General features: G+C 42.9%; 1 protein-coding gene across 1 annotated transcript in view; it reads left to right on the top strand.

The window, feature by feature from the left end:
- The window catches only part of FSTL4 (follistatin like 4), a 485,177-nt gene that overhangs the window by 428,263 nt on the left and 31,757 nt on the right, over window positions 1-25,157 (top strand). Inside the window, exon 9 of the mRNA XM_026659459.2 lies at window positions 10,109-10,229. Coding sequence (XP_026515244.1) covers window positions 10,109-10,229 — 121 coding nt within the window. The remainder of the gene's footprint in view (window positions 1-10,108; window positions 10,230-25,157) is intronic.

Genomic DNA, 25,157 nt, shown 5'->3' with positions numbered 1-25,157 from the left:
ACCAAAGCTGTAGGATTCTTTATTTCTAATGTAAATAATTTTCAGTAATAAAAGCAATGGGACACTAAATATGTGGAACTGAGGCAGCTGTGATTAAATTAGTGATATGTCCCAAAATGAGAGACCTGGGTGAAAGAACCAGGAGTTTGTGTTTGCTTTGTTCAGCACATGGAGCACTAATACTGTTCAATAAATAATTATAATAGTACTTGATGTACATTTTTGGTCTGTTCACACAATGTGTGTGTGAGTGAGTGAGAGAAAGAGACTACCACTTGTGTGTGTCTGAAAAAGACTACCACGACCCTCTGTTGAATGCCATGACAGACCTGCTTAAGTATGTGTCACTGTCTTAGGGCCAAATGCTACACTGCCTGATTGAGTGTGTTTAATGGTTGTCACTAGTACACTGTAGTCTGGTTTTCAAATATGGTCAATTATTTTATTTGCACATGATATTATGAATGTGCAGGCAGATTAGCTGTTAGCTTCTACCTGCTTACAGTTTGTCCATACTCAGAGTATTTGTTCGGCAAACTAGACACATGGGATTGCACAAGTTTATCTTTGAAAATTAAAAATTAGCTGGTGCTGGCCCTTAGCCCCCTGCACAGAAAGAATGCTTTCACTCATGGCACCGAGCTGTAGTTTTTCCATTATTTCATCTTTTATTTTTGCTTAAACAATTACAAATCATTCTATAAAATACACAAGATCTTAACATATGCTAATTGCCCTTTCCATCACTCTGGCAGGGCAAAGGTACCTCAAACCTGCCCTAGAAGGGCAGCTGGGCACTGCCCCTTGTGTACTGTACAAGCTTTCTTAGGTGACACAAAGTTGGTGTAGCTCAGGAGTCGGCAACCTTTCAGAAGGGTGTGCCGAGTCTTCATTTATTCACTCTAATTTAAGGTTTCGAGTGCCAGTAAAACATTTTAATGTTTTTAAAAGGTCTCTTTCTATAAGTCTATAATATATAAGTAAACTATTGTTGTATGTATAGTAAATAAGGTTTTTAACATGTTTAAGAAGCTTCATTTAAAATTAAATGAAAATGAAGAGCCCCCCCGGACCGCTGGCCAGGGCCTAGGCAGTGTGAGTGCCACTGAAAATGTACCAACTTTGGCACACGTGGCATAGGTTGCTTACCCCTGGTGTAGCTAGTTCTATGCCACCCAGTCCTCCCACCTCAGTGTCAGAGGTACACACGCGTTAAGTAGCCATGAGCCTGTTCTAATATGCACTGTGGGCCAAACTCAGGACCGGCTCCAGGGTTTTTGCCGCCCCAAGCGGCAATAATAAAAAAAAAAAAAAGCCGCGATCGCAATTGCGATCGGCGGCACTCTGGCAGCAGCTCCACCGCGCCGCTTTCTTCTTCGGCGGGAATTCGGCGCCAGGTGCTTCCCTCCGAGAGGGACCCGCCGCCGAATTGCCGCCGAACAGCCGGACGTGCCGCCCCTTCCCCTTGGCCGCCCCAAGCACCTGCTTGCTGGGCTGGTGCCTGGAGCCGGCCCTGGCCAAACTGCCCTCCAGGATTGGAAGCCAGAAAAACATCAGTGCCTTCCACCTGCTCTTAGGGGCACAAGCAGAAAGCTGGGTCACACTGGGAATTGAACCCAATGAGTCAAAGTTTGCTCCTCATTCCCTTTCTCTCAGCTTCATTCACTTATGTAGCAGTACAGGACTTGTGACATTACAATCACATATTGCATAGTGAATGAAATTGTTTCACCTGAGGCAAAATGTGAGCTGGCTTTACAAACAACATTTTACACATCTTTGAGTGTGGTGTCTCAGAGCCTTAGCAGATCGTGATGTCAATGAATGTATTGGGAAGGAGGAGTAGGATAAATAAACATGCAAAATCTTTTGTTTATCAAGACCAGTACCTTGGTAATCAGTACAGATGAAGGGAAATGGAATGCAGAAAAGATGTGTCATTTGTCTAGAGTAGTTTTGTTTTAAAATTGACTGTGTATGGTAATGACTTTAAGATTGCTAAATATAATACCAGGCTCTGATCAGTTTAAAACACTGCCTTTTAATTTTTGCAACGTTTGAATGTATCCAGAGAGTGAATTATCAATCCTTTTTTTGAAGGGTAACTGCAAAATGTAAATGATACTGACAAGCAAGTACAGTGTTTTTTATTTCAAAGAGGGAAAAAGTGATACAGGCTGTAGAATAAGACAGTTTGCCATCTGTCACTGCTTGAACTTATCAGTCATGAACCTGCTGAAAAACAAGGATTTTTACTAAAACATTTAACAGTTGTTTTGTAATGAGATTATTAGATTGTACCACATACAAAGGCAACCTTAATTCTGGCATTACCTAACTTTCAGTGCTTGACTTTTCAACCTACATAATGTTCTTCTGAGATAGGCATACGCATGCACGCACCCACCCACCCAATCAAAGTTCTAGGCAAATGGCACCTTAGACCCCCTTAGGTGCTTGGCTTCCTGTACCTCACTGCTGGAACCATGCAGTCCAGACACTTAGACTGGCTCTCTGGGAAGAGGTCCCTCTATTTCTCAACCATGTTAACACAACAGGCCCACCTGTGTTAGGCACCTGTAAGCCCTTTCACTTTGGGGACCTGTGAGCTGATTAAAGCAACTCAGAAAATGTCTTTTCAAAGCAAAACATTATTTATTCATTCCCCCAAAAGGTACAAAGCACATAGAGCAAAGGGTAAAAACAATAAGAGGTCTGTATACATGGGTCTTAGTTACACTTTAATCTTTCCTAACAGCTTCTATAAGTTCCCCTCAGGTCAGCCAAACTCCATGTCTGGCTGGGAGAAGCAGACTGTCCTGCTCGCAGCATGTTCTTGGTCTGTGTGTTGCCTTGTGAGCTGCGTGCTCTCAACTAAAGAGACCACCTTTTCAAAAGGCAAAAGCAGGACACATGCAAGACCCCCTGCCCCCTCACTTCTCTTTCCCCTGGAGCCCCCAACCCCCTCCTCCCCCTGAGGCTTTGCCCCTACTCCTCCTCTTCCCCCTAAGGTCCCACTCCCTGGCCACTCCCAGAGCCAGGCTGTGGTAAGAGCCACCCAGCGACCCTGTCCCTCTGTGCAGAGCCCTGGATCCTCCACCTACCCTAGGCAGGGGGTTGCCCCCCCCCCCAAGAGCAGCCCCTGACCTGTGTCCCCACCCCCCCAGGGCACACCATCCAGGGCTCCCCATAGCAGCCCGGGTTCCCTTAGTGGCTCTTAGTACTGCCCAGCTTCGGCTTCTGGCCTGACTAGGGGTGGGGCCCCAGGGGGAGAGGAGAAGCAGGGGGAGGGGCCTTGTGGCGTGGGGGGGGGGGAATAAGACCCACCTCAGCCCCCCCACAACAGGAAGAGCCTCAGGCAGGTGTGGAGAGGCGCCACAGGAAATCTGGAGTCATTCAGTTTGGGACTGGGACTTGAACTCTGCATTTCAGGACTGTCCCGCCCAAATCAGGACGGGTGGTCACCCTAGCTCTCATTGACAGTCCCTGGGCAGCCTTTCTTAGTTCACCCAAACGCCTTCCCTTTTCTAGGCCTGGGGTCCTGCAATGGCTTATTTCCCTTGATCTCTCTCTTCTCAGCCTTGGCAAAATGCTGTAGTCACCAGGTTTGGGGTTCAGGAGTCACCTCTTCATGGCTGTAAGCCTGCTATTGGGTTAGAGTGTTTGTTGGCATGCTCGTTATTGAGGCCATTATTTTATCTTTCTTCCTTTGTTCTTTTAACGAGCCCTTTTGGTCTAACTCTATAGCAAATAACCCATCAAACAGAGGTATGCATCATATTCATAAACAGTACAGATATTTCCCAGTTTGTTACAATGTGTATATGTAAATGTAAAACCCTGATGTACTAACTGATCTGGTCCATAGGGAAAAAACAGAGAAAACCATAAGATGCAAAAAAGGAAAAAACAGTGATTAATGTTACAAAAATACAATATTTCTGTAGACAATATACAGCATTGGGAGAGACTGTAATAATCCCAGGTTTTGATATCGGTCATCCTGAATAATGCTCTTATCTTCAGTCATGGGGATTTACTATATATCCATAACTGCCTACACACTGCAAATATTGCCCCTCTATGTTTGACATTAAAATATGGTATTATCTCAATCATATTTGATAAACTTCGTTATTAAGAATTAGAAAATAGCTTTTAAAAGTCAAAACCATGCTTTTAAGAAAAAGCTTTTCTTTAGAGGAACAATGTATTAGAGGAGAGGAATACGAGTATAATCTTGCATCTGTTTGTTTTTGGAAGGATCTTTGCTTGTACTCATACATTTGTATGCATCAGACAAAATATATCATCCATAAAAAGACAATTACAGAGCACCAACCAAGCGTTTCAAACATTATTCAGCAATGTCTATAAGGAAGCGTCACTTGAAAGAAAGATTTGATTGTTTTGTTTTTCTATAACTCCATATAAATCATTCCATAAAAGTAGCCACCTTACTTTTATTGATCGAAACTCAATCTGAGCTGCATCTAGGATTAGCTTTCAAAAATGTTAAATATCCTGTATAATATGCAGTTTGCTTATCTGGTGCCATTTTTTTTTATTATTATTATTAACACGGTTGCCACCTAGAGCTGAGTGAATGGTTGCTGGCCAAACCGAAAAAATCAATCTAAAAAAACAGAAAATATTTGGTGTATGTATTTCAGTGTGTCCTTATAACCTTTACCCCAGTGGTTAAGCTACCTGCCTGTGATTCAGGGGACATAGGTTTGAACTCCCACTCTGGAGCAAGGACTTGAACTCAGATCTCCCCCTTCTCAGGGGAGTGCCCAAACCACCTGGCTATAGTCTATTTTGAGGCAGCTATCTGTCAGTCGCTTCTGTTGAAGCCGGTCTACCTTATATAAATACATGAATATTCATTGAGCCAACAAGAGAAAGAATGACTCATAAGCCTAGTGGTTTGGGCACTCACTGGGGAGAGGTAACAGATGTGGATTCAAATCTTCTTTCTGCCAGATTCAGAGGAGGAATTTGAATCTATTTTATATAAATTTACTTCTGTCCTTTAGATCTGTGGCTTGAGTTTGCCCTTTACCTTAAAAAGTCTCAGCACGTTGTTTACCAAAGGTTATGTCTACCCTACAGCGTACATCAGTATAACTTATGCTGAGCCCCCTGAGTGACATAAGTTACACCAACATAAGGGCTGGTGTGGACAGCACTATGTTGGTGGGAGAGCGTCTCTCGAGACATCTAGATAGGTTCATGTGTAGTGCTGGGGAGGAGCTAGTGGTTGTGGTACATGTAGGTACCAACTACATGGGGAAGGATAGGAGAGAGGTCCTGGAGGCCAAATTTAGGCTGCTAGGTAAGCGATGGAAGTCCACCGTGGTTAAACAACAAAGTAAAAGCAGCAGTGAGAGGGAAAAAGGCATCCTTTAAAAAGTGGAAGATAAATCCAAATGAGGAAACAAGAAAAGAGCATAAACTCTGGCAAATAAAGTGTAGAAAATATAATTAGAAAGACCAAAAAAGAATTTGAAGAACAGCTAGCCAAAGACTCCAAAAGTAATAGCAAAAATTTTTTTAAATACATCAGAAGCAGAAAGCCTGCTAAACAACCAGTGGGGCCACTGGACGATCGAGATGCTAAAGGAGCACTCAAAGACGATAAGGCCATTGCAGAGAAACTAAATGAATTCTTTGCATCGGTCTTCACTGTTGAGGATGTGAGGGAGATTCCCAAACCTAAGCCATTCTTTTTGGGTGACAGATCTGAGGAACTGTCCCAAATTGAGGTGTTATTAGAGGAGGTTTTCGAACAAATTGATAAACTTAACAGTAATAAGTCTCCAGGACCTGATGGTATTCACCCAAGAGTTCTGAAGGAACTCAAGTGTGAAATTTCAGGACTACTAACTGTCATCTGTAACCTATCATTTAAATCAGCTTCTGTACCAAATGACTGGAGGATAGCTAATGTGACACCAATTTTTAAAAAGGGCTCCAGAGGTGACCCTGGCAACTACAGGCCAGTAAGCCTCACTTCAGTACCAGGCAAGTTAGTTGAAACTATTGTAAAGAACAAAATTGTCAGACACACAGATGAACATAATTTGTTGGGAAATAGTCAACATGGTTTTTGTAAAGGGAAATCATGCCTCACCAATCTACTAGAATTCTTTGAGGGGTCAACAAGCATGCGGACAAAGGAGATCCAGTGGATATAGTGTATTTAGATTTTCAAAAAGCCCTTGACAAGGCCCCTCACCAAAGGCTCTTAAGCAAAATAAGCAGGCATGGAGTAAGAGGGAAGGTTCTCTCATGGATTGGTAACTGGTTAAAAGATAGGAAACAAAGGGTCGGAATAATGGTCAGTTTTCAGAATGGAGAGAGGTAAATAGTGGTGTCCCCCAGGGATCTGTAGTAGGCCCAGTCCTATTTAACATATTCATAAACGATCTGGAAAAAGGGGTAAACAGTGAGGTGGAAAAATTTGCAGATGATAAATTAAATCCCAGGCAGACTGCGAAGAGCTACAAAAGGATCTCACAAAACTGGGTGACTGGGCAACAAAATGGCAGATGAAATGTAATGTTGATAAATGCAAAGTAATTTGCATTGGAAAACATAATCCTAACTATAAATATACATATACAATGATGGGGTCTAAATTAGCTGTTACCACTCAAGAAAGAGATCTTGGAGTCATTGTGGATAGTTCTCTGAAATCATCCACTCAATGTGTAGCAGCACTCAAAAAAGCGAACAGAACATTGGGAATCAAGAAAAGGATAGATAACAAGACAGAAAATATCATATTGCCTCTATATAAATCCATGGTACGCCCACACCTTGAATACTGCATGCAGATGTGGTCGCCCCATCTCAAAAAAGATATATTGGAATTGGAAAAGGTTCAGAAAAAGGCAACAAAAATGATTAGGAGTATAGAACGGCTTCCGTATGAGGAGAGATTAATAAAACTGGGACTTTTCAGCTTGGAAAAGAGGCGACTAAGGGGGGATATAATAGAGGTCTATAAAATCATGAGTGGTATAAAGAAAGTAAATAAGGAAATGTTATTTACTCCTCATAATACAAGAACAAGGGGCCACCAAATGAAATTAATAGGTAGAAGGTTTAAAACAAACACAAGAAAGTATTTTTTCCTTGCAACGCACTGTCAACCTCTGGAACTCCTTGCCAGAGGGTGTTGTGAAGCCCAATACTATAACAGAGTTCAAAATGGAGCTAGATAGATTCATGGAGGATAGGTCCATCAATGGCTATTAGCCAGGATGGGCAGGAATGTTGTCCCTAGCCTCTGTTTGCCAGAAGCTGGGATTGGGCGACGAGATGGATCACTTGATAACCTGGCTGTTCATTCCCTTTGGGGCACCTGCCATTGGCCACTGTCAGTAGACAGGATACTGGGCTTGATGGACCTTTGGTCTGACCCAGTATGGCTGTTCTTATGACATAGCTTCTGCCGCTCATGGAGGCTGGAGTAGTTAAGCAGGCAGGAGAGCTCTCTCCCATTGGCTTAGAGTGGTTCCATTAGAGAGCTTACAGCGGCGCAAGTGCATCGGTGCAGCTGCGCTGCTGTAAACTCTAGTGTAGCTGTGTCCTAAGATCTTTGCTTCAATACAAATGCAAGTTTTGGCCAAGTTTCCAGGAGTCATGCAGTACAATGTGCTGAGTTGCATCTTGCAGGTTATATTGTTAGATGGACATTTTCCCCTGAATACAGATTTATGATAGAAGAGTGATTGATTTCAGTGGGAATGATCAATGCACTATGCTTAGTAGCATTTGCAAGTTCAGGCCCTAACTTTCCATTAGCTATTTCCAATAGATCAGGCTACACGTTTTAAACTTGGGGTGAAATTCTGACACCATTACAGTCAATGGCAAAACTCTCATTGACTTCACTGGGGCTTGGATTTCACCCTTAGGGCCAAATTCTGAGTAGATGTTTGAATAGGCAGACAAACAATTGAAGGGAACACACAACTTTGTAAAGGTGCATTGGCAAAACTGTAGTTTATGTGCTGAGGTCATGCTAGCAGAAACAGTAGCCATGTCCACTGTTATTTCTGCCACCTGTGAGTTTGTAGGCATCAAAGCGCATGATCTGGGACGAAGGGGCATGTTAGTCCCACTGGCAAGCTCCACTCATGCTTCAGGCACTTCCTTATTCCATCTTGTAACATGTACAAAACTTAACAGAGCTCCGGGGCCACCTTTTCTACCCACTCATGGTCTGCCCTGGATTGATTAGTATACCCTCATTGATGCCTGGTGTGGTTCAGGGACAGAGATTAAAAAGAGTCAGTTAGCAATGTTTTTCTTTAAGCCCCAGCTGCTGGAATCAAGAGATTGAATGAGAATCTCAGCTTCCATATTTTAATAAAGTCAGTTTCTAACCCTCATGGTTGCAGAGAAAAATTTTATAACATGAAGCAAGGGAACCTTAGTGGCTCAGAAACCAGAAGACAAAAAAAAAAAAGACACATAAACCAGAAGACAACATAAATCTCATTATTTTAAAACCAGTCTCATGATTGGAGGAAGGTGGGAGGGCCTGACTCAATTTTTGAAACACTTGGGGTTGGCAGTCCTGCAGTGGGAGACGATAGAGCCCTCCTGCCCAGTAACTGTGGCTGGAAAGATCTGGATAAAGAGCTTGCTCAGGGGTAAAGTCTGCTGACTGCACGTCCTTAGCGTCCCTCAGCATCTCCAGGCATGTGGATTGGGGGCAGCATTGGATATATCTGTCTCATCCCCATGGAAACTCTCTCTACTTGTCCTGAAAAAAGACACACATTTTGGCCTACACAGATTTCCACCATTCTCACTTATGAGGGTTTGATGCATGTAACTCAGAATTTGGCCCCATAACTAAATTGTGTATGTTTTCAAGATCATATCAGACAAACCAGATGGATTGCATTTTATTCTGAAAGGGTGTATTTAAAAAGGATGGCATAACCAATAAAACTTCCTATAGGGATTTTCCCATTGCATATTGCATATGCGGCTTTCCTTCCTCCATCCACACTTGGAGTTTGGTCAAACGTTCTTGGGTTTTGACCAGTGGAGTAATTTTGCATCCCTGTTTATTATTCATCCTGTTGTATTTATTTTGTATTCCTCTTATTACATCGCATGAAATTATACTGTACTTCTTCAGTGAAATTCTGCAAAGGATTTCATTTAGCATGCTTCATGCTTTGAGCTAATTAAGGAAAAATCATTCTTTGAGCTAATTAACTATGTTTTTTAAGTGTTTCCTTCTGGGTTTTGCATAAAAGTATAAACATTTTAGAGCAGCAGAAGTCTGAATGCTAATGAAAAGAGAAAAGAAGCTACTGTGTATGTTATTCCCCAGTATAGTCCTGTTTGGGATCACTTGCAATAACTTGATAAGCAGAGCACAAGGACAAAATATCCAGATACCCAAACCTAGCAACAAAGTCATGAGAATTCTCTGGAATAACTTTCATTTTAACTTACACATGGAGAAAATATAAGTAAAGCTGCTGCAGATGAGAGCTAGGGAAAAAGGCACATAACCAATTTTAAAAAATCAAAACATTTTTTAAAGAAATGCTCTTTTTCTCCTAGTTACTCCTAACTAGGTTGTTTTTAAAATCCTTTTTGACATAAGGTGTTTTATAGATAACTGACAAATAGTTTCAGTTCTTTCTCATCAAGACTCTAGGTCAAGATGCACTGTGTTAGCAATCAGCATAGATCCAAACAGTCTTTAACTCACCCAGAAATTAGAGCTTGCTCTATAACCTTAGCAGACAGATATTAAATTCCACTATAAATCACTGATAGATGGCTGGAGATTGTCATCTTTTTACAAGCATCGAGCATCTTGTTAACACCGAATAAAAAGTTCACACTCAATTGAATTACTTTAGTTGCATCACCTTACTCTTAAATTGTCACTCATTTCCTCCCTCATGCTGATTTATGAATTCCAAAAACTTACTACTGAAAATTCAAGCTGTGTTGCTAAGTTGAGATCCTATCAAAACAAGCTGAAAATGATAGCCTAGTTTTGTGTGATGTTTAAAATAAGTTTGCTAAATAAGGCCTCTTTCTTGTCTTTGGTTACCTATAGGATTTTGGAGAAGATGATTCCCTCTACATCACCAAGGTAACAACTATTCACATGGGCAATTACACCTGTCATGCCTACGGCTATGAAGAGCTATATCAGACCCACATCCTTCAGGTGAATGGTTAGTAAATGGCATATATGACAATCCACTGAAAACATTCCTGTAAGCAATGCTGAATATTAATCTTGTTCTCACAAAGTTATGAAATGGAGCATGCCGAATTTTCTCTGTAAAAGGATAAAAATACAACTATTGGTTTGCACACTCACATCATCATACTGTGCTACGCAGGTAAACAAAATAAAGTTAGTATTAGTAGAGTTCGTTAGGCTTTAGTAGGCATATCAGCCATTATAAAACAAAAAAATGTTTGGTAGTATACCACAGTATTTTCTTGTAATAAGCTGTAGTGCTTCACATCATAGTGTGGACAAATGACTATTTTTATCAGTAGGAGTATTACTTCAAATCACTAATTTCATATTTCAGAGATCAAGGGGGTAGCCGTGCCAGTCTGGGGGTACATCTACACTTACCGGAGGGTCCGGCGGCAGGCAATCGATGTTCTGGGATCGACTTATCGCGTCTAGTGAAGACGCGATAAAATCGATCCCTGATCACTCTGCCGTCGACTCCGGAAATCCACCGCGGCAAGAGGCGGCAGCGGAGTCGACGGCAGCGCGGCAGCGGTCGACTTTCCCCCGTCCTCACAGCCAGGTAAGTCGACCTAAAATACGCAACTTCAGCTACGGTATTCACGTAGCTGAAGTTGCGTTTCTTAGGTCGACCCCCCGCTGTAGTGTAGACCTAGCCTGGATCTGTAAAAAGCAACAAAGAGTCCTGTGGCACCTTATAGACCAACAGATGTATTGGAGCATAAGCTTTCGTGGGTGAATACCCACCGCATGCGTCTGACGAAGTGGGTATTCACCCACGAAAGCTTATGCTCCAATACAGCTGTTGGTCTATAAGGTACCACAGGACTCTTTGTTGCATATTTCAGAGACTGATTCATGATGTATTACATAGTTTGCAATGTTTAAATAAATATACCATGATAGCACAATACTTTTAAGGCCACTTATTTGGTATGGGTCAGACTATCAGCTGGTGTAAATCAGCATAGTTCCATTGAGGCCATTTTACACCAGCTAAGAATCTGGCTCATTGGATTCCACAGTGAAGAGGAACTATTGAACAACTATAAACATCTTTCTGAGTGATCACATAGAGACAGATTCTGATATCCTTACTCTGGTGTAATAGCACCTTACTTCTCAGAGTGCTGTGGAGTAGATCTCCAGCAGTGAAGAGCTTATATTCACTTGTGAATCACCTTTTTGCTTTCCCAAGCCAGTCCAGGCCAGTGGCTGAAATGGCCCCCAGCATAGTTTAAAACAGCATAAGGGCATTCTGCCCCAATTCCTCCTTGCCCTTAACTGTCCCATACCTGGAGGAAGGAGGAGAGAAAGAGTCAGCTCTGCACTACTGGCTAATCCTCGGCGGTTCCTTTAAGGCAACTGTGTGGCTGATCGGTGCTACTGAGGAACTGGTGGATCTGGCTTAGGGTGACCAAATGTCCCGATTTTATAGGGACAGTCCCGATTTTTGGGTCTTTTTCTTATATAGGCTCCTATTACCCCCCACCCCCTGTCCCGATTTTTCACACTTGCTGTCTGGTCACCCTAATTCTGGCTCACTGACTTCATTCGGACTACACTGCGAGTAAGGTATATTCAACTTGAGTAACAGATTCAGACTTTGGCGCCACATATGGACATCCTTTAAAAAGCCCTTAGCTCCCCCACTCAAGCAATGTAACAATTTGTTTAAACACTCTGGGCCTGATTTTCCAGAGCCTTCCCTCAGTGCCATCATTTACAAATGTGGATGTTACTTCCCCCATGTGCAAAGTGGATGTTACTGCTACTGTCTGGATTTGATAGCGTTTCATATTCTCTTGGCACTGGCGTAAATGATCATTGTTAGTGCACGGACCGATATACTCTGGCTTCAGCCAATGTATTAATTTGGCCAGAGAATCAAATTTTTTGCAAAATATAACGGTGTTTACGCCACTCGGCCTGAATGAATACTTGTGTGTCTGATATTTTAAGGGCTTTCGTTTTGTGGAAATATTTTGTCACAGAACAAATTATTTTTATAGGAGCATCCTTAATGAGCTATGCACTTTCCAGACTTTCAAAAAGAGACATAGCCTGAGAGCGGCTAAGGACAGAAAAATACAGACAGATCAGTAGATGGAGGTTAAGGCAAAATGAAATAATAAATAGGAATTTTTATGCAAGTCAACTAAAGCCATAGTTAAAGTGAGGCTCTCAGGGGACTTAAGTATGATCAGAGTAGGGGCTTTGTGGATAAGTTCAGGGAGGTCTGTCTCCAAGCTACCGTCTGGTGGGCCAAGGTACCCTGACCAACATAGAAAAGTGGGATTGGGGAGGGGGGTAGTTCTCTTGCCTCTATGGCAAGTCTACAGATTACTGGGAGGCAAGCTCCAGCCTGCATCCAGCTGTCCTCAAGCTCAATACCTTTTTCTGCAACATATCTCCACTGCTACAGTGATCACCACCCCCCACAACACACCTTTCAAGATCTGTGGGTCCTACACATGCCTAATATGTGGTATAACTCATCCAATGCACTAGATGCCCCAATAATAACTATGTGGGTGAAACCAAGCAACCACTACACTCTCAAATGAACTCACACAGAAAATGATAAGACAAAAACACCCTGTCACCTGTGGTTGAACACTTTTCACAAAACAATCACTCTATATCTGACCTATCAGTCCCCATCCTCCAAGGAAACCTGCACAACGCTTTCAGAAGATGAGCTGAGAGCTTAAATTCATAAGTTTGCTAGACACTAAAAATCATGGTCTTAATAAAGACACTGGATTTATGGCTTATTACAACCATCTGTAATCCATTAACCCTCCTTTCTGTCCTATGACTACAAGGATGTTAAAGGCCACTTCACCTTGAATGGTCCCTTAGAATATGTGCTAACTTCTTATACTAAACTATCTGTTCCACCTTGTATTTAGCTGTGACACCTTAAGTTCCTTTCCCAAACCTGAAGAAGAGCTCTGTATAGCTTGAAAGCGTGTTTCTCTCACCACCAGAAGTTGGTCCAGTAAAAGATATTACCTCAACCACTTTGTCTATCTTTTTCCCAGCATTGTTTGTATCTTCACCTGCCTTTTTCTGGAGCTGTTTTTTCCCTGGGTAACTGCTTCAGTCTTCCAGAATGTTGCCTCATCTTCCTTTCATCTCCTCAGAATGAGCTGGGTCTGGTTTATGTAGGCCCGGACTCCTCCCATTCCCAGCAGTCTCTGAAAGATTGTTTAATTGACTCAGGTGCTTTTTATTTTCTTCCTCCCCTTCCCCTGCAAATGACAGTTCATTCTGTTGCAAGATCATACAATGCACAGGGGAGACCAAATGGAAGAAGCTTGCAGGTCGTTTGATTGGAATCTATCCTAATGTTTATGGACAATAATTTCTCATCTTTTGGTATGGTAACTTGCAATGTATTAGAATAAAGGTAACTAGATTGTATGTGTTTCAGTGAGAATAGGTGTCCCTTCTCAAAAAGTTACTTGTGAGATGACTAGCAGTTGAGGAAAAAGCAGACTAACAACTTAATCTTTTGTACATTATATGATGTATTATGAGCTTTGAATGGAGTTTAGTTGGCAGGCAACAATGTAGACTTTATCATTACTTAGAATTCAAGGCCCAAAGGCTTTTGAAACTAAAACCTAAGTGCAAAGACGATGAAAGGAAGTGGGATTTTTCAGTCAGTGGTTCCAGTGAGAGGCATACTCAAGATTGTCTCTCAGATGTAACTTGTTGGGAGGGACGTGTGGTATTTGTGGATGAATGTGCTGGGGGGAGAGTTTTGCAGATTAGCTCCAAAGTTTTTCTTATCGAAAGGAGGGCTTCACAGTACAATATTTCTTCTTCATTTGCCTTGTAATGTTGTAAAGTACACTCCCCAAATACCAATATAAAAGTCATGTGCACTCATGTCACCACAAGTTTGATCTAGTAATACTGTAGTCTGTAGAAATCTTTGTCTTGCGCCGTGTCCCGTATTCCCATGTGAGCTCTTGAGCTTTGCAAAACTGCTTTGTTGTAGTTCTTAATGTGCTTGGCTACTCTCCCACATCACTAAAACTCTGCTTTTATACTTGAGTGATTACTTGTTCCAGCAACTGATGTTGGGGCAATGGAACAAAAACTGATGACAGAAATATGCTGCTTCACCAAAAGAAGACATTGTGGGTGTCCCAAGACACATTACTTCTCAGGAATTTCTTGTCTTTATACTTAATAGTTAGGGAGAAATTCTGGAAATTCCCCTGGGAAGCAGAGAAGAGGAAAGGAGCAGAACTGTAGTTGAGATCCCATGAATCATTCTGCCTGCATGGGTACATGCAGGCAGAATGGCTTAGGAGTACTGCACTCAGAAATGGCAGTGCTTCAGAAGAGGGTAGCATGTGGTTCCCACTGCCCTACACCTGCTGCTGCTTGCAGTGAAACACGGAGGGTAGGAGGTAGGAGGCTTGAATCTTGATTGCTCTCACAACCCAAATGACTGCACACCTTTGGAGGGAATGTTAGAAGCAGTCAGACATGACAGTAATGTCTTATATGTACCTACTTAACCAGTGGTTTTAAAACTTCAGGTCGCGACCCAGTACTGGGTTGCGGAATGCAAGGTACTGGGTTGCCTTGCTTAGCACCCAGGGACCCTGGTGGCCAGCCAGTATAAACTAGCAGTCCCTACCTGTTCTGACACCGCGCTGTGCCCTGGAAGTGGCCAGCAGTGAGTCTGGCCCCTAGGCAGGGGGGCTACAGGGCTCCACGCGCTGCCCCCAACCCGAGCAGCAGCTCTACACTCCCATTGGCTGGTTCCTGGCCAATGGGAGCTGGGGGCGGTGCCTGCGGGCAAGAGCTGCACGGAGCCGCTTGCACACCTCTGCCTAGGAGCCAGACCCATTGCTGGCCGCTTCCGGGGCGCAGTGTGGTCCGCAGTGCCAGGACAGGCGGAAAGCCTGTCTCTGCACCCCGTCTGCGCCGCTGACTGGGAGCCGCAGGAGGTAAGGCCCCAATCCCCTGCCCCAGTCCTGAGCCCCCATGCACCGCAAACCCCTTATCCCCAGCCTCACCCCAGAGCTGCAGCCCTAGTCCAGAGCCCTGACCCCCTCCCGTATGCAACCCCCCTTCCCCAGCCCAGAGCCCCCTCCCACACCCTGAACCCCTCATTCCCAGCCCCACCCCCGCACCCCAACCCTCTGCCCCAGCCCTGAGCCCCTCCCACACCCCAAATCTCTCATCCCCAGCTCCGATGAGTTGCGGGCATCAACAATTTTCTTCAACTGGGTCCCCAGAAAAAAAGTTTGAAAACCACTGACTTAAACTCTTCATGGTAGCTCCCTGCACCCTCCTACCGCAACTCTAGTGCACTAGAGTTAGGCAGAGAAAGATAATTCCATTCCACAGAGGAGTTTGATATTCTGAAATTTGGTTTTGTCTCAGTTTGGGAAAATAATCCCAAATCTTGGAATTTCTCCATGAAAGGCCTTGAGTCTGGGGCAGTCCCTCATGGGACCCGGGGACCCTCAGAGCCTGAAAGTGTGAGCTTCCAAGGAGCCACAGGCTGCCAAAGACTTAGACAGACAAGCTGGAAGGAAAACCTGCCTGGCAGGCCAGTTTCTGCCATAACCCAACCTGGGTTCCATCAGAACTTAATCAAAATTAAACTGTCCCCAAGGAACATTTTGATTTTTGACAAATCAGCAAATTCCAATGAGAAAAAATATTTATCTGGAATTTTTGCAACCGACTCTATTGATGACCACAATGCAGCCCTAAGGGAATATATGAGCCACTGGCCTTTTTCCTATTACAAAACCCAACCCCCTACAGACGGTATACCAAAGAGGTAATAGCTCAGAAATATGAAGTGTATTCTTTTTGAGAAAACCATGGTAGAAAGGGACAGGAAACATTGCAATGTATTTGGCCTCAGTATATTGCAACTGAATGCTTTACAACACATCTGGTTTATTTAAGCAGTGAAGATGCATTTAACTATAAATAGACAAAGAAGAAACGTTCCTCATCCTCCCCAGGGTTAATGACCATTTTTAAGGTATTTTCTAAGACTATTATTGATACCATCCTAAACAGTATTTTGGCTGAAGCTAAATTAAGTGGAAAAGCAATGCCCTCTAATTTACGCTCTGGGTTGATGGGGTTTGAATAAGCAAATGTAATAGTGCTATGTGGTTGGTCTTTGTTAGTCTGGATTAGGATTATTAATAAAGCAGCACATTTTTGTGAAAAAGCAGAGGGTTCTGAAGGGTCCTAATGAAAAGAAAGGTGGGAATCTCTTCAGTACCTGCCTAAATCAGCAGCTGGTAATACTGTTAGCAGTATGGAAGCAGGGGAGGATGAAGTTGTTTCTTCAAGGGCACATGGGGTATTTAGTATATCTGACAGGCCTGCATGTCATCTTTCAGATCTCATTTGGAAATATCAGAAAGCAACAAAGAAAGGAACAAACTTATGTTCTGCTCTGCTACTCTAAATCATTCCACGATTAACATGCCAGGCCAGTTTTTGTATTATTTCTTTTCTTTGCAGTCAGTCAGTCATTGCTTTCCTATTTAATTATGTGTTGATTTATCACCTCCCGCATCACATCTTGGCACATATATGCAACAGTTCTAAATGCATAGTTACAACTGTACACAATGATAAGCACACTCAGTTCCAGTTTTCAAAACATGTTTCCTCCATTCTTTTCCTCCATTTAATTTTATACAAGGAAATGACTTTGGCCCTGGTATATACTCCATCCAACCAGAAACACTGATCTTCCGATTAACTTCAGGAATCGCCTTTGTCTCTTTTAGGAATGTAACATTGCCATGTGATGCCATATTGAGTAGGTTAAAGATAGGCATGAAGTTCAGATCCTAAGCCAGATCCAAACATCTCCCAAAGTTAAATGTTGTTCACATGCAGGGTTTAGTTTGGGGCCGATCTCTGTTCGTTAAATGTATTATAGGATAATCTCATTTATTGAAAATCCATTGTGGAAAGGTTTCATTTCATCCAACCACATTAATAAACTGTTCACACTACTTCCCTTTTTGTCACAGTGAAGGTGGCTGCATTCCAGAGAGAATATCACTGTGTGAAGACAAAGATCCTTTCCAGAATCTCATTTGAATCTTAGAATAAACATAGGTTTAGTTTCACATTACTGCTAATTGTAACAGTGTTTCCCTTTCTATCCGAATATATATGAGCAAAAGCAAGAAAAACATGTTTCCTCCGGCCTCTCTTTGAATTATTTGATTGGCTTTCTACTTCATTAGGTCAGCTAATTTTGTTTTGCCTCTAATGTCACACCACGCATATACTTCCATTACAGGAAGCTTCAGCCGTAAGATATATTAATGGTTCTATGGCTTTGTAGCATGCGGTTAGGCATGTTTGTTGTTACTGTTGACCCTACCATACTTCAAAGACGTTAGTGTTCTTGGCACAAATCCACAAAGGGACTTAGGGGCTGTAACGCTCAGCATTGCAGCATCCAGATTTTAGCTGCTTAGCCACCCAGTGGACTCCACGAACCCTGGATTAGGCATGGGGAAAGAGAGTTGTCTAAGAATGGGATCCACCAGTGAAGCCAGCACTTCAGATGGGGAGCAACCTAAGACAGCCAATAGCAAATGCTGAGGAGAGGAATGTGTCCTCCCAAACCCCATCCCCATGCCTAAGAAATTAGGTACCTAAGTTTGAGCTGGAGGGAGGTGCCTATTTTCTCTTGAGATACAGAGCCGTGAACCCTCTCCTGGAGTCTGGTGCCTAAGCTGTGTCTTGCAAGAGCAGCAGAGGCAATACTTAACTCCATACAAACTAGCTGGTTGCGGGGGGTGGGAAGAGGCAGTGGGGGAAGGGCTTCCTTATAACCTTTATTCCAGTGGTAAGGCCACTCACCTGCGATGAGGGCACCCCAGTTCAATTCCCCCCTCTGCCTGATGAGGAGAAAGGATTTCAGTTTGGGTTTCCTACCTTCCTGTTGGGTGCCCTAGCCACGGGACTAATGAGTCAGTCTCCGTCTCTCTCTGGCTCAGTGCATGTTTGTTTATTAATGGAACAGCTTCAACAGGAGTGAGAGAAGCTCACTTCAGAATATCCCATAGTTCCACATCCTGGATGAGTGCCTTAACCATTGGATTAAGTCCTATTCTATCCCCCCCCCCCCACACACACACCACCATCATCACCAGGGCGGCTCCAGCTTTTTTGCTGCCCCAAGCAGCGAAGCGGGGGCGTGGTGGGGAAGATAAAGCCGCGATCAGCGGCAGCTCTACCACGCCGCTTCATTCTGTGGTGGCAATTCGCACGGTGGGTCCTTCCCTCCGAGAGGGACGGACGGACCCGCCGCCAAATTGCCACCAAAGACCCAGACGTGCCGCCCCTTTCCATTGGCCGCCCCAAGCACCTGCTTCCTTCGCTGGTGCCTGGAGCCAGCCCTGATCATCACCCCATTTTGTCTGGAGTTATGCATGCTCTGAGAACACCTATTGGGTGAGGCCCCACAGGCAAGATAGGCAGGGCAATGTCTAGTATCACCTACTTTGAGGATCCTGCTGGGGCTTAGGCCTCAGCCATCAGAACAAAGGCACCAGTGCACATACCCAGAGGCAGAAACCCTAAGCACCTCAGGAACTTTAACAGGAGAAATGTAGACAACTCCATGGTTAGGAGACACCCTACAGGGCTTTTGAGGATCACGGTGGATTTGGGCCTTTGTCTTCTTGTTTTTGTAATCAGAGGCTTGGGGACCTCAGTGCAAGGTTTATCTGCATTTTTCTTAACCTCATCCCCTGAGTGCAGGCTAACAGTTTCATAACTTTGCAGTTCTGTAAATGATTCCCAAGGATCTCAGAGCACTTCACAGGCATTAATGAATGAAGATGCATACCTGTGAGGTAGTAAGCATTGTCCCCATTTTACGTAGGCAGAAACAGGGCACAAACAACCTGAATGACTTACCCAGGGTCAAACAGAAAGCTAGTGGCAGAGCCAGGAATGAAACCCACATTTCCTGACTTCCAGTTTAGATTGTGAGTCCCCTCTCATAGGGAACATCAAGCCTGGTATATGGTTAGCACAGGGATCGGCAACCTTTGGCACGCGGCCCATCAGGGAAATCCGCTGGCGGGCCAGTACGTTTGTTTACCTGCAGCGTCCGCAGGTTTGGCCGATCGCAGCTCCCACTGGCCGCGGTTTGCCGTTCCAGGCCAATGGGGGCTGCAGGAAGCGGCGTGGGCCAAGGGATGTGCTGGCTGCCACTTCCCGCAGCCCCCATTGGCCTGGAAAGGTGAACCGTGGCCAGTTGGAGCTGCGATCAGCCGAACCTGCGGACGCTGTAGGTAAACAAACCGTCCTGGCCTGCCAGCGGATTTCGCTGATGGGCCGCGTACCAAAGATTGCCAATCCCTGGGTTAGCATTTCCAGATATGCAATATTAATATGACTTGGGGGGCATGGATCAGCATTCACATCGCACTCCCCATTGGCACACGGCCCAGACCAAGGAAGCTAATGATCCAACCAGCAGACCAAATTTGGTGATGAATCCTGGTCACATTCTACCTGAGGCACATTGCACATATGCTAAGAAGAAGAATATGGACTTGCTTGTATGTTTAGAAATACCATGGATGACATGGTCAAAGAGTTTATTAACAGTGAAATGTAAATAAAGTCTGATGCTAGTTTTGATGTGTATGCATAAGAAAGCTAGTACAAGGGTACGTCTTCACTACCCGCTGGATCGGTGGGTAGTAATTGATCTATCGGGGATCAATGTATCCCGTCTCATCTAGACGCGATAAATCGATCCCCGAACACTCTCCCCATCGACTCCAGAACTCCACCAGGGCGAGAGGTGGAAGCGGAGTCGACAGGGGAGCCGCGGCCATCGATCCCGCGCCGTGAGGACGCGAGGTAAGTTGATCTAAGATGCATCGACTTCAGCTACGCTATTCCCGTAGCTGAAGTTGTGTATCTTAGGTTTACCCCCCCCCCCCCCCCCAGTGTAGACCAGCCCCAAGGAAGGATATGTAGACTTGGATAAACAATGTCAGCTAACATCCTTTATGCCACAAGGATAAAGGCACCTGCCACAAAATCTCAACACCATATGTAGTGGCTATGTGGCGTATGTAACGTGATCTGATGTGTGTGTGTGCTGAGACCAAAACTAAGATTTAAATCTCATGATTTGTATAGCAGTGGCAAAAGCAGAGAGCAAATATGCATACACTAGCTTGTTCCTAAGGTCTTGAAGAAATGAACGTGTTGAAAGACAGATAGTGCAAGGATCTAAAATGAAAACAAATCCATCCACATTGTCCTTGCAAATATATCTTTGATAGGAAGAGTACTTGGAAATGTTTTTTCTCTTCCGTTTGCTGAAATCACATGAAAATTCTGTACTGCATACATTGAGTTTAGTGGGAGAAAAAGCAGTTTATCATTTCTAACAAAAAGATTTGCTGAGGATAAAGACTCTTGTAAAATTGTAATCAGCTATAAAAACTGATAGTTTGCAAATCAAGAGACCGCTGAGTGTAGAGAATAATTTTCCTTTGTTCCTATGCTCTGGAAAACATCAGCATAACTCATAATAATGTGTTCCTTGAATACAGTTTCCGTAGGTAGTTGGATCTTCAGCTCAATTATGAGGCTCCTCTAGGAGAATTTGCCAGCAGTGGAGACATGTTTTGAACAATGCAATGTTTTGTTATGTGGCATTTAACTGAAAAGAGAGAGGGCTGCAAATCCCTTTCATTTGTGAACTGAAAGAATTAAAACATCTGAGGAATGATTAATCCATTAATCCATTAATTAAAATAATCACTAAAGCACGCATATACTGTAGCAGCAATGTATTGCTCTGGGGCTTGATTTGGTCATCCTTATTCATAGTGACTTGCACCTTATTCCTGTGAGCTCTTCTACAGAATTGAATGGGTCTACTCACAACGTAAGATGGCATGAGTAAGGATGGCAGAATCAGGCCCTTTGCAGACAAGTCTATTTACCTAATCTCTCTATTGCATGAGTCCTGTTCCTTTACAACTTTGTTTAATGTAATGGCATTTTTATGTTGCCTTTGGCTGTAGACATAGTATGATTTTGGAGATATATATTCACAAAGGGAAATGGCAAACTATAGTCCACATATTCCAAAGTCTTAAGCTGATATCTTTGCAAGTCTAAGAACAAATGTGCTTACCTGGACAGTACTAATTTGTAGCAAGGACAATAGAAGTGGAGTCTGTAGTTTACCGGGTATCATAAGACAGTTGCACATAATGACTTGCCTGTATAATGAATTATGATAAGACAAGAGAAAGGCAATAAAAGTTAAAATGGAGGCAGAGGAAGCAAGGTGTGGGGAGAAAGCAGGAGTAGATGCTCTCTATTTTGAAGGTGAGAGAGTAATGTGATTCCCTTATTAACCATTCTGAGAAAGATGTGCAGAAGGCCATAATTTCAAATTAAGCCAGTTTTAGCACAGTACATTGATTCAGTGCCTAGGATACCTAGTGGCTACATTTGGCAATGTAAATCTATTCTAGTCTCAGGCTGCTAATAAAGTACGTGAATGCCTTGAATCCAAGTAAGCAACGTGAAGAAATAGGGAGCTCCAAGTAACCTCTGCTTTGTTAATTAGTACCCCGTTCATAGAGGGCTTGAACATGTACCCTTGAAATCAGTGAGAGTTTTGTTGTTAACTTAAATGGGAACTGGATCAATCCCAGAATGATGTAGTACAATACAGTACAATGACACGTAACCAATCTACTCAGCTTTTGTGAGTGGTAACTAAATAATATTCATAAAGTGCTATGAACGTGTTAAAGAATGATTGCTTGAGACAGCACCACTAGATTTAGGGTAAAATTTTCCCATGCACCTCAATGACTTAGGAGTCTAAGTCCCATTTTCAAAAGTGACTTAAGCCCAGATTTTTAAAGGTATTTCAGTGTTTCTTTGCTCACTGTTTCAACATTTAACTGACTTGGGAGCAAAAGTCTTGTTTTCAGAAGTGAGGTAACAAAGAGCTTAAATCCCATTGACTTTCAGTGAAACTCAGGCTTCTAAAGGGCAGATTTTCAAAGGCATTTAGGCACCTGACAAAGAAGATTGGTGCCTAGTGGGATTTTCAAAATGCTTGGGTGCCAGTTAACAGGTGCTTTTGAAAGTCCGAGTAGGCAACTATCTGCATGGAGGCTAAATACCTTAGAAAATCTAGCCCTTTGGAATTAAAACAAATCCCATTGACTGTCAGTGGGACTTAGGCTCCATAAATGCTTTTGAAAATGGGAGTTAAGCTCCTAAATCACTTTGGCTCTTTTGAAAATGTTACCCTTTGTGTGTCTCCATGAAACAAACACTGCACTCCAGGTCTTCATAAAAGTTCAGTGAGGTGATCGTGTCCCCACGTGTGAAATACATAGAATTAGAGAACTTTAAAGGGTTTGTCGAAAGCTACAGAGGGAATTGATATCAGGACTGGGGTGGGAGCTCAGGAGTTTCTGGCTCGCAGCCTACTGATGATACCAGTAAATCTCAGCTTCGTTAAGTGCCTTCATCTAACCTTAAGGCTTCACAGTAAACAAAAAAAATCCAGCAATTGCCAATCCAAAATAAAATCTTAAATCATCAGTCATGCTTGGAGATCCCTATCACAACAGTGTCCTTTGAGCAGTCAAAAGTTAAAAGGCCATTTGAGCAGGAAATGTGCTAAAAAAACCCATGATAATTTATAATATATTATAAAATATGTATCTTTCCTATCGTATGGCTTGATCCTGCACCCACTGAAGCCAATGGGAGCTTTGCCATTGACTTTAATGGTAGGAGGATTAAGTCAAAATGCCAATAAATCCATTTGTTTAGGAATTGCACCCTTCTAATGTTAATTGACTAAAATTAAGCTTGCTTTTTATAGTAGCCTCTACACACAGCTCTCTTGAAATATGAAATCTAATCAATCTGGTTTTTATATCTCTAGACAGACTATGATTAGTAGACTTGGCAGGGTCAGAAACTAAGCTTGTCAGTCTGGTTAAAAGTACTTGTGGTTTGTGTTACTTATTGCCATAGATGACAGGGCACTAATGGTGCATTGTGCTTTTTTTTATGAATAGGAAATAAAACGAATCTAAATATCTAATGCATAGGTAGACTCTAAAGACATTTCTTTGTTGTAAATTCTGGAGTGGTTTTTTTCTTCATTGCCTCAGGTCACTTGAACAGTCTTTTTCGAATCCATAAAAACAGACTTGAAGCCTTGCTGTCATGTCTGACTCCATTCAAAAGATTACCCAGAGGTGCTAACTCAATACCTATTGTAGGTACCCAGTAGGCAAGGGAGAGAGAATGGAATCTTCTCTCACTAGTTATGGTCATCAAAAAGAAGCTTTAAGGAGCATGTTGTTGAACTTAATTACTAGAACTACCCCCAGACAGATATCAAGCACCCTCGCAAGCTGTAGATAAGGTTCATTTGGTAGCATTTCTTTCTATACCAGCTGTTAGATGAAGGTACTTTTAGCATCCCGGGGCCTATGCATTCTACAGAATTGTGCGTCTTTAAACTGTTACTTCATTGATTCCCAAAATTTCCTAACTGAAAAACTGACAGAAATTTGACCATTTCATTGGTTACTGCCTTACAAATTCTATCGACAGCTGAGCATTAGCAATGAATTAATTTTGACACATTTTTGAAATGTTAAATACACAAGTCTTTGCACCTGATATGCCCAAGATTCTCAGACTCATAGAACTGGAACATTTTCATCTACTGATTTTCAAGCCAGCGACCTCCAATATCTTATGTCCCTTATTTGGGAGATGACTGCAAACATTCTGTTGATTCAAATCAGTATAATGAAATGTGGGGCAGTCTGTGTTTGATCTCCTCTGTATTGTCAAGATGTGACTAGAAAAACCAGTGAGCATGAGTAAGAGAATCTTGATCCTTCTCTTCTCCATACCAAACTGATAGCCCAACCCTTATGACTGACAGTTTTGTTTGTTATAGGGCCTGCAGTACTGTATAATAAAGTACTAAGGGACAAACTTTGCTCTCGTTTCTCTTTGGAGCACTGTGACGAGAGCTGCAATGGTCTAGTGATGGTGCTCTTGTGCATTCTGGATGCACAGGGCAGATACAAGCAGCATTCCTGTATACCAGTACTTTTGCTTTCTGGAAAAAGGTGCAGTGTGCACTTCTGTGATTAAGAACAGCCATTGAACATTGCCAAATCTCCTAGTTTACACCCCTTTGGGAGTGTTAGTGTCAGGAATCTGGCAATGGGTACTGTACACTGTAGGGTTTTACACAGACTCTGTTTAGATTGCTTCATCTAAATTACTGTATATGCAGTTTCCTGTTGGCAGATAATATAATATTCTTCCCTTTATAGAAGAAATTTCCCTTTTCACATTACAACTTTCTATCCTCCTGAGAATGTGAGGGAGAAAGGGAATTCTTGTTCTGGGACACATTATATTGTACCATCATCTGCTATTATCCTTCAATCTTCTGGTCTGTTCTTTTCACCTCCTCGCGTTTTCCTATGTTCTGTGTCCTTCAGTAAATGGTAAGAGAAGATGCTGTTTCTTCCAAATGAGCATCCCTTCTTGCTCTTCCCTGAGCTCTCTGCAACCCCCTCTGCAAGTGCTACTTCAGACTTTGAAACAAAACCAGTAAAAATAGAATTTCACATCCCCTTCAAAGAAATACTCTCTCAAATCTGGTGAGAAGGGGGCTTAGTTCTTTGCTATGCTGCAGGAACTAGATTTTAGGTGTAAGATCAAGCCATAAAAACCTTTTCCTTTTCCCCACTGTAAGAAAACATGATCTGTAAACTGGGGGAGTTACCTTTGGCAGTGTAACAGACTCGTGGTG

This window comes from Terrapene carolina, unplaced genomic scaffold (genome assembly GCF_002925995.2).
Source record: "Terrapene carolina triunguis isolate 2854851 unplaced genomic scaffold, T_m_triunguis-2.0 Scaffold629, whole genome shotgun sequence".
NCBI lineage: Eukaryota > Metazoa > Chordata > Testudines > Emydidae > Terrapene > Terrapene triunguis.
This window is presented reverse-complemented; position numbering and strand designations above follow the sequence as displayed.